Source organism: Phaethon lepturus, unplaced genomic scaffold, assembly GCF_000687285.1.
Source record: "Phaethon lepturus isolate BGI_N335 unplaced genomic scaffold, ASM68728v1 scaffold19592, whole genome shotgun sequence".
Lineage (NCBI taxonomy): Eukaryota > Metazoa > Chordata > Aves > Phaethontiformes > Phaethontidae > Phaethon > Phaethon lepturus.
This window is the reverse complement of record NW_010521446.1, coordinates 6,492-17,357: the sequence shown is the minus strand read 5'-3', so window position 1 is coordinate 17,357 and position 10,866 is coordinate 6,492. Positions and strand designations below refer to the sequence as shown.

The window sequence follows — 10,866 nt, the reverse complement described above, 5'->3', positions numbered from 1 at the left end:
AGAACATATGGGAGAAATGTATTAAATTAGAAAAGAAAAAAGCTTGGGGGAGGAGGTGGCAGAGGTAAGCAGGTATACTCAGAAACAACTTGGCACTATCTATGTCAGGGATGCTCCTGTAAAAGCGTTGGCATGCTTAATGGCAAGGAAGGCCTCTGCATTTCAGCATTTGTAAGAAGTCCCAGTCTCAGTGCTAACAAATGGCTTGGATATAAGGAAGGTAGCACTGCTAGCTAATAGGTGACTAATCCAGAGTTTGTGTGCTTTATCTTGCTTTCAAGCTAATTTCATAGAATATTGTAATTACTTAATCACATCTTGCTGGGTTATAGCATGTGCTGCTGTACCCCTTTTAACTTGGTAATTTGCCTCCAATTTGTAACAGTTAACCCTGGGTAGGTTTTCTGTTCTTGGAGGTGAACCTTTTCAGGGCAAACCTTACCTGCTGGCGGAGGAGGCTGAAGGCAGTTCGTGGCAGGCCCTGAGTGTGGCAGTGTGTAGCTTGTCCCTGGACAACTTTCTCCCAGCACAGCCATTTGTGTGCAGTCACTTCCTGGACTTTGCCACAAGTTTGTGTCTTGAGGCAACTCCATTTGTGTAGCTGGGACTCCAGCCAGCTGCTGTAAATGTTTATACAATAATAGCAAATGAAAATCCCTTTACATTCTGCACAGCTTCCAGATGCCTGTGTATCATGGGGATTTTTTGTGTGGCATGTGTGTTAATTCCACCTTTTTCTTTGAAGATGTTTATCTTGGGTTGAAAGACCAACTGTGGCGCTGGCATTTTTGTGTCAAAGTGAGCGGTGGACAGAGCATGAGGTGTGAGCTGGGGAGGCTGAGCACTAACGATGCTGGACTGTGCCCTTCAGAGCTCAGAGGAGGGCTGTGACTACATATCCTTGCAGAAGTGTTATCTAATTTATTTTTTTTTTTACAACATGCATGTTGTAATTTAAACCTAGGCTATGAAGCAGCCCTGTCCCAAAATGCATGTTTGAAAGATGCTTAACGTTGCTTGTAGACTGTATAGCCATAAGTGAGCTAGCTTTATGCTAGCCAAGAGGAGTATTTGGGACAGCGTGGGCATCAGATCTTGAACGTTAACCCAGGGGGCTACCTAGTCCATAGCTGCCTGTGTTCCTGCAGTGTGTGATACTGGAAGTCTGCAGTACTTCTAACATGGCTAAAAGTATCCCAGCTAGCTTCAGCATAGTGGTGTGCGCTGCTGTCATGCCTCTGGCTCGAGGCATGGCTCTGGCTGTGGTGGGATAGGCTATAGGTGTCTGGTTTTACCATGCCTGAGTACCGAAGGTGCATTAAACTGTACTGCTGCAGTTCATATGAACTGTTCTGTGTATCGCAGTCTGCTCCAGTTGTGGCGGTTGCCTGCTGAGATCCTGCCAGGCACAAAATCCTGGGTGTCTGCTCATGCGAGTCAGCAACCAAGGGCAAAAATACAGAAAAGCACTTTCTTTAGGAGTCTTGTGCTGTATCACACAAGTTTGATACCAACGCTCTGGATAGGAAAAGTGGTCTCAAGTTTGAAGAACAGGCTTTTAGGAGATTCTGAAGAGGCTGCTTCTATATGAAGGGGTGTAATATTTTTTTGTGTTTTTCTTCCCCTGTCTGTTGCAGCAGATTGAAGATTGAACTTCATGAATATAAATTCCTGAGCCTTCTGAACTCCCCAGCCCCTCTGCTTTCCACCATGGACCAGGATTACGAGAGACGTCTCCTACGCCAAATCAACATACAGAATGAAAACACAATGCCTTGCGTAAGTGCAAATGGGCTATGCTAAATGGCCTTAGTCTGACTATTAAGTTGTCAGTCTTTATTAAGACTCAGTCACAGTCTGTCTTGCCTGTGACTGTTTTCACTTGAGCTTTTCAAAGATATGGGACCTCTTTGAAGCAAACCTTAGTCTTTCATTGGGCTGTGAGCAGATGTCGTTCCTGAGCTCTTCTAGGAATAACAGAATAACTTGACTTCAACAAAACTTTTGAACTTATAAAGTCAGTTCAGGTTGCAAAAAGGAGTAAAGATACTTTTATGTATCAATATATACCTTTTTATGAAATAATCTCAGTAAATATGTGTGGAATGTAAACAGTTGGGGTCTAACAAGCAAACCAACTGTAGGACTTGACAAGATAGAGCAAGTCCAGTGGAGGCCACCAAGATGATCAGCAGGCTGGAGCAGGAAGATGAGGAGACCTGTGTTGCTCAGCCTAGAGAAGACTGAGGCTCAGAAGATGAGGGATGAAGTTGTTGTTTTCAACTACGTGGTGGGTGGTTATGGAGAAAATGGAGTCAGACTCTCTTCAGAGATAGGCAGTGGAAGGATTAGAGGCAAGGGACACAAGCTGCAACAGAGGGAATTCCAGTTAGGTGTTAGGGAAAAATGTTCACAGTCAGGGCATTGAAAAACTGCAACGGGGAGCTTGTGGGGTCATTGTCCTTGGAGATGCTAAAAAATCAACTGGATGGGGCTGTGACCTTCAATGTAACTGTGAAATTCTCCCTGTTCTCAGCTGGGGTCCTTTCCAACATAAATTACTCTCTGAAAAAGAATGTGACTGCAGTTGATGAATCTGCTGCTCACCCTGCAAGGAGCCAGCCCCACTCCAGCCTTCCACGTGTCTGCCTTGACAATGTCAGCTTGAGAAGGTGCAGTGAGAAAGAGGCTGTTTAATTGCTTCTTTTGACAGAAGTTCCCATGACAGTTGGACTCTGTGCTTACTCATTCTGTTAAAGGGATAAACTAACGCTTGGCTTTTCTACTTAAGCATATACGGCTTTGACAAGACCTCATTGACGTTTTTCAGACCCCTGCTGTGATCAACACTTGTTATTGTGTGTGTCTTATTCTTTAATGCAGGTAGCAGAGATGAGAAGAACCCTGACGCCTTCCAATTCTCCAATGTCTTCTCCTAGTAAGCATGGTGACAGATTCATTCCTTCAAGAGCTGGGGCCAACTGGAGCATCAACTTCCACAGAATAAATGTAAGTTTTGCTTCCCTCCCCTACAGCTCAGTCTTGGAAGTGAGGAAGTGGTGCATTTTGTTTTGGCTGGCATAATCGGTCTGCTTATTTTGTGCACCGTGCTCTTCTGCTGCACCAAAAGAGTTCCTTTGAGTGCATGTCTTCAAACAGGCTGCCCTTGCGGCCATAGAATCATAGAATCTTTGGGTTCGAAGGGGCCTTTCAAGGCCATCTAGTCCAACCCCCCTGCCATGTGCTGCGACAGCTTCAACTAGATCAGGTTGCTCAGAGCCCCGTCCAACCTGACCTGGAATGTTTCCAGGGATGGGGCATCTACCACGTCTCTGGGCAACCTGGGCCAGGGATTCACCACCCTCGTTGTGAAAAATTTCTTCCATCTATCTAGCTGAAATCTGCCCTCTTGTAGTTTAAAACAATTACCCCTTGTCCTATCGCAACAGGCCCTGCTAAAAAGTCTGTCCCTGTCTTTCTAACACCCTTTAAGTACTGGAAGGCTGCAGTAAGGTCTCTGTGGAGCCTCCCCTTCTCCAGGCTGATCTCTCAGCCTGCCCTCAGCAGAGGTATTCCATCCCTCTGATTACTTTTGTGGCCTCCTCTGGACCCGCTCCAACAGGTCCATGTCTTTCCTGTGCTGAGGGCTCCAGAGCTGGATGCAGCACTGCAGGTGGGGTCTCACCAGTCCAGGAGACTTCTTTGTTTGTTATTTTACCATATATCTTGAGGTTTCTGTATGGTGATAGCATGTTTCTCCCTTTCAGGAAAATGAAAAATCACCAAGTCAAAACAGAAAAGCGAAGGATGCTACATCGGACAATGGCAAAGGTGAGGACACCTTTCTACCACTTGTACCATGCCTACAGCTTTTATTTCAAACTGTTGGCAAGTTTGGAAATCAAGGGCATGCTGGCACTTTCATGCTGATGCAAAAACTCATGCTGGTGTGTTAGGAAATGCCCACATCACAAGAGTAAATACCAGGCTTCTGACGAACGTCTGGGAAGCGAGAGGCTATTTGTATCCCTTGATTTATTGTGCCATGGAAGCACTTTCCTAATGGAGTGGAAGGAGGGGAAGCTTGCTGCTAATCTTTATTCCAAACTGGGGCCCCAGGCTTATTAAGAGGCCCTGTGAATGTACAAGTCAGGCAGATGTGGTCCTGGCACTCCCTGCAGAACTGTTTGCTGCTTCAGAGTTCTCTGCCTAAGCGCTCGTTTGTGTTCACAGATGGCCTTGCTTACTCTGCCTTGCTCAAGAACGAACTCTTAGGAGCAGGGATCGAGAAGGTGCAAGACCCACAGACGGAAGACAGGAGGCTCCAGCCATCCACCCCGGAGAAGAAGTCTCTCTTCACTGTAAGTTGGTTACTTTGCATTAAAAGCAATGAAGGTCACGCATGTGCGTCACAGGAACGAAGCAGACTGTTCTGCCAAGCTGCTAGTGCAAGTGAGTTTATGTTGGTATTGACTAAGGTAAGCTGTTGATAACAAAATTTCGTGGCCTGCAAAGAGAACGTAAGTATCTGCACCAAGCTATGTACTTCCTATTTCTGTACTGTCAGGGAAGCTGAGTTGGAACCAAGTTTTTTTGGGCAGTGTGGTAAATGACCAAATCAAGTCTTTGGACTTCAGTGGAGATGAGGTTTTTGTATGGTTCCACAGCACCTGGAAAAGGGAGGAACTGAAAAGTCTGGGAAGTCTAACTGTGGGTGTCGGAGTTAGTTAGGCATGGGGCACCACTGCATGTTGCGATTGATCCTCTGGGTCTTGGGCATGCTGGTGTTCTTACTAGATGTGTTTTCTTTATGCAGTATTCACTCAGCACAAAACGCTCTAGTCCAGATGATGGCAATGAGGTTTCACCATATTCCCTGTCTCCTGTCAGCAACAAAAGGTAATAATGATTCTTCACAGACTGTGAGGAGGGAAGGGTTGGGACAGGATTCAGTGAGGTTCTCCAGGGCTTCTTTCCAAGGCACCCAAAATTGCTATGTGAATTGGTTTTGGAAATCTGGGGAGAAAATAAGTAGGGACAGTCAGGCTCTAGGAGTTTCTGCAGGTTCCCAACCTGCCTAGATACTTAATACATCTTGGCCAACTTTCCGTAGTCAATTTACCTTTTTGCTCCCTAGCTCCTTTATAGAAGCGGAACCTAATTCCTTCCAGTTTTACCTGCTGGAAAGAATTTTGTGGCCTCTTTGTGCATTTCTGTAGAAATCCAGGCATGCTCTAAAAAGTGGCTACATCTGTGTCTCCCATCTGCTGTGATGTGTAAGGTCCTGTAGTTGTTTTTATATCTGTTTTGGTAAACAGTCAGAAGCTGCTAAGATCACCTCGAAAACCAACACGGAAGATCTCAAAGATTCCTTTCAAGGTGCTGGATGCCCCAGAGCTGCAGGACGACTTCTACTTGAATCTGGTGGACTGGTCCTCTCTTAACGTCCTCAGTGTTGGCCTCGGGACTTGTGTTTACCTGTGGAGTGCTTGTACTAGCCAGGTAAATGATCATCAGTGTCTGGAGAGGGAAGTACCTGTTGCTATAGGTTTTTTCCAGCTATAGCATCTTTCAGAGCTATGGAATGTACTGGGTGAGGGATTCAGCACTTGTAACGCTCTGCCCCAACCTAGGTACTAGTCTGTGAGACAGTTAATAGTGTAGTATGACAATAACAAGTGTTTCTTACTCCATTCTGTCGTGCTTTCAAGGTAACCCGACTGTGTGATCTCTCTGTGGAAGGAGATTCTGTAACATCTGTGGGCTGGTCAGAACGGGTCAGTATAACATTGTCAACAATGACAGCTGAAATGCTTGTGGTTTAGACACTATCATTGTAGCCATATAGCTCTTCCTCACAGATTTTAACTTCTTGGGTGGTTTTCCTGGATTTCCCCAAACTCCCTGTATGCACCACAAATCAAATGTGTTTTCCAGTGTGCACTATTTTTCTCTGCTAAATGAGAGGGGATAGAGAGCAACCTCTTGTATCTTGACGTTCTCAAGGCATGTGCTAAGAGGTGTGGGAGGGGAAAGAGCCTGTTGGTTTCTCCAGCTCTTGTCAATAAGATGTTACAATAAATACATTCCAGCCAGGCTGCTTGGCCCTCTCAGTAGGGAAAAGATGTAAGATGGAAGAACTCTGGATGCTTTCCATCTTGTGGGATTTATCTCAAGTCTTTTCCTTAGCTTCTAGCTTTTGTTTTAAGTCTGTCTTTACTTACTGGTGTTACTGATCATGGTTTTCTGTTTGTCTAGGGGAACTTGGTAGCTGTTGGCACTCACAAGGGCTTTGTACAGATCTGGGATGCAGCTGCAGGAAAAAAGCTCTCCATGCTAGAGGGGCACACAGCCAGAGTCGGTAAGGAGGTGGGAGGCAGAGGTTTCACATGTTTCATTTCTTCATGATTGAACTGTTTCCTTGTAAGCGAGGGATCTGCTTGAAATATCAGAACTCAAAGTACCAGAGTTGATATTTATCCACTGCTATGTCTTGAGCAGTCCTAAAAATATTATCATCTAATAATTGTGGTGTTCTGATCTTGGGTGTGGTGGTGTTTGAGTACTACAACAGGTGTTTCCTCTGTGTCTGAGGCATTTTAGGTTTGGTTACAACATCTTTTTTCACTGCTGCTGGCTTCCGGTTTCAGCCCTGCAGGCAGGCTGCTTTACACTGAGATTTCCAGTTCCCTTATTCTGCGGGGACTTTTTTTTTTTTTTTGGTCAGAGGCGTCTTGAATCTGAACACTGGAGTGAGGTTTGGGAAGTCAGGGCACCTTCTGAGTCCTATTTGTGTGCTTTACTGCACTGTGAAATGGGATTAGTGATACCTTCAGTAAGCTTGTGCAGGTTAATCTTTCTTTGTACACTATTCTAGGACTTCAGACAGTGGATATAAGGGAGGTTTGTAAGCACTGATCTATTTTTTTTATTTTTTTAAAAAACCTTGGCAACTGTGGTGGCTGTGTTCTGCCTACCTGCTCCCGCAGGACTCCCACAACATACTGTTACGCTCTGCCTGCGTTACAGGTGCCTTGGCGTGGAATGCGGACCAGCTGTCTTCTGGGAGTCGAGACAGGATGATCCTTCAGAGGGACATCCGCACCCCACCCCTGCAGTCTGAGCGGCGGCTCCAGGGCCACCGGCAGGAGGTCTGTGGGCTCAAATGGTCTACAGACCACCAGCTTCTGGCCTCTGGAGGAAATGATAATAAGGTATAGTACTTCCAAGGAGTCATGTGAGGCTCAGTGTTTCTAGATCTTCATCTAGAAATGTCAGACCCCCTTTCTTCAAAGATATTTGGCCTCTCTGAAAGGGGCTTTTGTTTCGGTTGGTGGACTGTGTCCAAACATAAATCATGCTAAGCTTCTACTCAGTCTCCTCTCTCTAATAAAATTAAGAAGGCAAATTTAATTTTGCTTCTGTATTTGGCTAATTAAATCTATAGCTTGGCTTAGGGGGTTGAGTTCAACAAAGCTACTGCTAAGCTGTGCTTCCTGACTTTGTTTAGGTAGCATATAGTCAAGTTCGTTGCAATAATGTTTATGTATGCAGAAGGAAACAGAATTTAGAGCTATATAAGTTCCAGTACCTATAATGCAGGCTTGTAGTTCACTGAGCACCATATGGAAGAAGCATCTGTTATGGAGAAAGTGTTCAGAGCCCTTTGGAGCGGGTTGCTAGGTAGTGAATTTGCCCAGTGTCTGTGTGACAGCATGGTTGTACAGAATTCCTCCTGCTCAGAATAACTGCTAATGAACTTGAGCGTATTTCTAAATGTGTTCTGGAACAATACAGCCATAAAGACAAAAGAAGGGTTTGAGTTCACGTTCAGTGACACTGTGTCTTTGGCTTCATAAGCGTAACTTAAGGACTGTTAGCTTCCTTGTGGCCCAGTGGTGGAATGGCTCCTCCATTGAGCTTGGTGGCAGGGTGGGACTGGCTTCAGGGCTGCAGGTGCAGAGTGGAAATGCATGTGCTTGGGCAGAGCTGTGGAAAATCATCTTGTTGCCCAACTGCCCCCATTAGTCACAGTGCAACATCATGGCTTGTGGGTGTTGCAGACATGTGACTGCAGCGCAAGTTTGATCACGTCTTTCCTCTCCGTCAGCTCCTTGTCTGGAATCACTCCAGTCTGAGTCCTGTCCAACAATACACAGAGCATCTTGCAGCAGTAAAAGCTATTGCCTGGTCTCCACACCAGCACGGACTCCTTGCCTCTGGTGGTGGGACAGCTGACCGCTGCATACGCTTCTGGAACACGCTCACCGGGCAGCCTTTGCAGTGCATTGACACTGGGTCCCAAGTGTGCAACCTGGCCTGGTCGAAACATGCCAACGAGCTAGTAAGTTCCTTCCCGTGCAGTCCTGCTGCTGAGCTGTCTTGTGTTAGGAAGCATGATGTGCATTTTCCTCTCCCCTTTCAGGTGAGTACCCATGGATACTCACAGAACCAGATCCTCGTCTGGAAATACCCCTCGTTAACTCAAGTAGCAAAGCTAACAGGGCACTCGTACCGAGTCTTGTATCTGGTAAGTGATGGTCATGTCTGAAAACTTCTGTAGCTGCTTATCTGGCTGTGCATGTGCCGAGATGAGACACAAAGCCACAGTACCAGTGGCACTGTAAGCTGTCTGTAAGTCGAGGTGGAGGTATGAATGCTGCCCTACAAGCAGTGAAAAATGCTCTGTATCTGGTTTCCTTGCCTGCAAGGGATGCTTTGATTTGCTGCTATGGAAATGTGAGGCTTTATTAATGAATAGCAAAGCCTGCCAAAACTCTGAGGAAGCACAAGCATCTCTTCCTGTTCCCTTAAGACTTGTAGACTTTTTCACTAGTGACTGCCAGCAGGGGAAGAATTTGATGCTTTCATTCTTCCTAATTTGTCATTAAAATGATTGGTGCAGTTAATCCACATTGATCTCATACCTGCTTTGTTACTGTTACTTAGGGCTTTCAGCGGATTCATAACAGAGATGATAAATATGCTGATACAGTTTTGTGAGGTAGATTCCAACGTACCTGACTAAGAGCCGGCAAATGCCAGTCATATCACACTTCCTGCCTTAACACGTATTTATAATCTGGGGAGGAATAGCCTCAATTACAAATGGCTTGGATTTCTTAGCACAAGAATCCTTTTTATGATAATTCCACCCATGTGTTCCACAGCTGCATAAGTAAGATGGAAGTGCTCAAGCTGGCACCTACTGAGGCTGAATAAGGCACATGAAAGCAGAGGTAGTTGTTCGGCTTCTCACCACCAGCCAAGTAGGAAGGAGAGTTAAATCTCTCTCATCTTCCAATGAAGATTTGTTTTCAACCTCAAAAATGTAACAGATGCTAAAGGTTGCTCTCTCTTGGCCTTAGGCAATGTCCCCTGATGGGGAGGCTATAGTTACAGGAGCTGGAGATGAGACCTTGCGCTTCTGGAATGTCTTCAGTAAAACTCGCTCGACAAAGGTAAGGATGTGTGGTGTGGATGGCTGCAGCTGTGTCCTGCAGGATGGGGATGGATGGGGATGGATTCAGTCCAAGTTTGCTCTGTTCTGCTGCCTTGCCTCTGATCTCTTCACCATATTCTGCAGATAGAGAGCTGGATGCAGTGAAGGGTTAAACTTTGAGATATAAAGGGATTTGTAGTCATCAGATGAAATAAAAGGTTGCCTTTGTGTGCCCAAGGGAGTGTGACAGAACATCCTTCTCCTGGCTATTACAGGGCTGTTGAACATAGCAGCGTTTCAGGGAGCTCGCACTGAGCCCACCATCCTCCCTGCTAGCATGCTGCTGTGAACTGACCCGGTCCTCAGAGATGATTATCCTCTCGTTCCTTACAACACCGCTTAAAATGGTGGCTTGGATGGAAATGGGATCGTGGATGCTGCCACTGACAACTCACTGTCACCAAAAGCGGTTTGTGCCAGATGCTCTGAGAGCTTTTCTGGATGTCTGGCAGAGGCAGTGGAGGATGGCAGAGATCTTAAGGAGTGAGCTGTGGGGAGCTGGCGTTGCTCACTGCTGGGTGTCCCCTTGGTTTCTGATGGCTCTGGGGTACAGCTTCCTGCAAAGCTGTGGGAATGGCATACTTGCCTGCCCTGCTCCTTGTTATCAGTGGCAAAAAAACCCACGGGAATATTTATGGTATTGGACTTTGAATGGTGAGCTGAGATCATGCCCTGAGCTAGAGATACCTCACCAGATGAGCAGTTATTTTACTTAAAAAAAAACAATACCCAAAAACCACCAAACAACCTCCCCCCAAAAAATCCCACAACCAAGCACAAAAGCACATGGGGTAACGCTGCAGTACACCTGTGGAGTACTTAGCACCTGCTTTGTCTTTTCTTGTCAGGAGTCTGTATCTGTTCTCAACCTCTTCACCAGGATACGATAAAGCCCATATACTGCGACCCAGGAGACTACAGCCTGACATACCAGGATAAAACCACTACCTTGGTGTGCGTGGAACCCCGAACGATCAGCCAGAAGGGGAGGGAGTGCCAGTGGGACTGGAGGATGGACCCAACAGACGCTAATTAAATACGTGCTTGTGAACCACGCTGGGCAGTATTTGGGATGGGATTGGGGAGGGAATGGCCAAAGGTTTACGGATTCATCCTTTGTAAAGGGGGAACAGGTACAAGAGAAATGCTAAACCAGCATTTTCCAACCCTCATGTATAGTGGAGAAAGCATGTATGACTTGGACCACTGAGACCAGACCAAGGCCATCCCAGCTGCTGTGTTGTCCCCTCTTAGGAGAGACGAGAGCATCCTTGCCTCTGTGGGAACGGGTTTAACATGCTGCTCTGGGTCCCTCTGTCCCCAGATGGACATCTTCGGAGGTAGGAGCCAGCCAGACGAGTGCA

General features: G+C 46.2%; 1 protein-coding gene across 4 annotated transcripts; it reads left to right on the top strand.

Moving 5' to 3' along the window:
* The first annotated feature begins 1,653 nt into the window (after positions 1-1,653).
* Positions 1,654-10,392, top strand: FZR1 (fizzy/cell division cycle 20 related 1 (Drosophila)). 4 transcript variants are annotated; one of them, XM_010281526.1, is made up of 13 exons: positions 1,654-1,779; positions 2,884-3,009; positions 3,768-3,831; positions 4,234-4,361; positions 4,817-4,899; positions 5,319-5,502; positions 5,712-5,777; positions 6,259-6,361; positions 7,030-7,214; positions 8,111-8,344; positions 8,426-8,530; positions 9,369-9,461; positions 10,351-10,392. In XM_010281526.1, exons 1-13 carry the CDS (start codon positions 1,711-1,713, stop codon positions 10,390-10,392), a joined length of 1,482 nt encoding a protein of 493 aa, XP_010279828.1. In that variant the 5' UTR covers positions 1,654-1,710. The 4 variants fall into 4 exon arrangements, with proteins under 4 accessions (XP_010279828.1, XP_010279829.1, XP_010279827.1 ...); XM_010281527.1 differs by having other exon boundaries at positions 1,711-1,783; positions 2,888-3,009; XM_010281525.1 differs by having other exon boundaries at positions 1,711-1,783; positions 2,888-3,009; positions 9,369-9,476.
* The last annotated feature ends 474 nt before the right edge of the window (positions 10,393-10,866 follow it).

What these genes read in the sequence shown, in the direction of transcription:
- FZR1 (XM_010281525.1), top strand. Translation starts at nt 1,711, where the DNA reads ATGGACCAGGATTACGAGAGACGTCTCCTACGCCAAATCAACATACAG. An exon ending in TCTCCTGTCAGCAACAAAAG is followed by an intron (nt 4,900 to 5,318) that starts GTAATAATGATT and finishes TTTGGTAAACAG; the next exon opens with TCAGAAGCTGCTAAGATCAC. An exon ending in GGAGTGCTTGTACTAGCCAG is followed by an intron (nt 5,503 to 5,711) that starts GTAAATGATCAT and finishes CGTGCTTTCAAG; the next exon opens with GTAACCCGACTGTGTGATCT.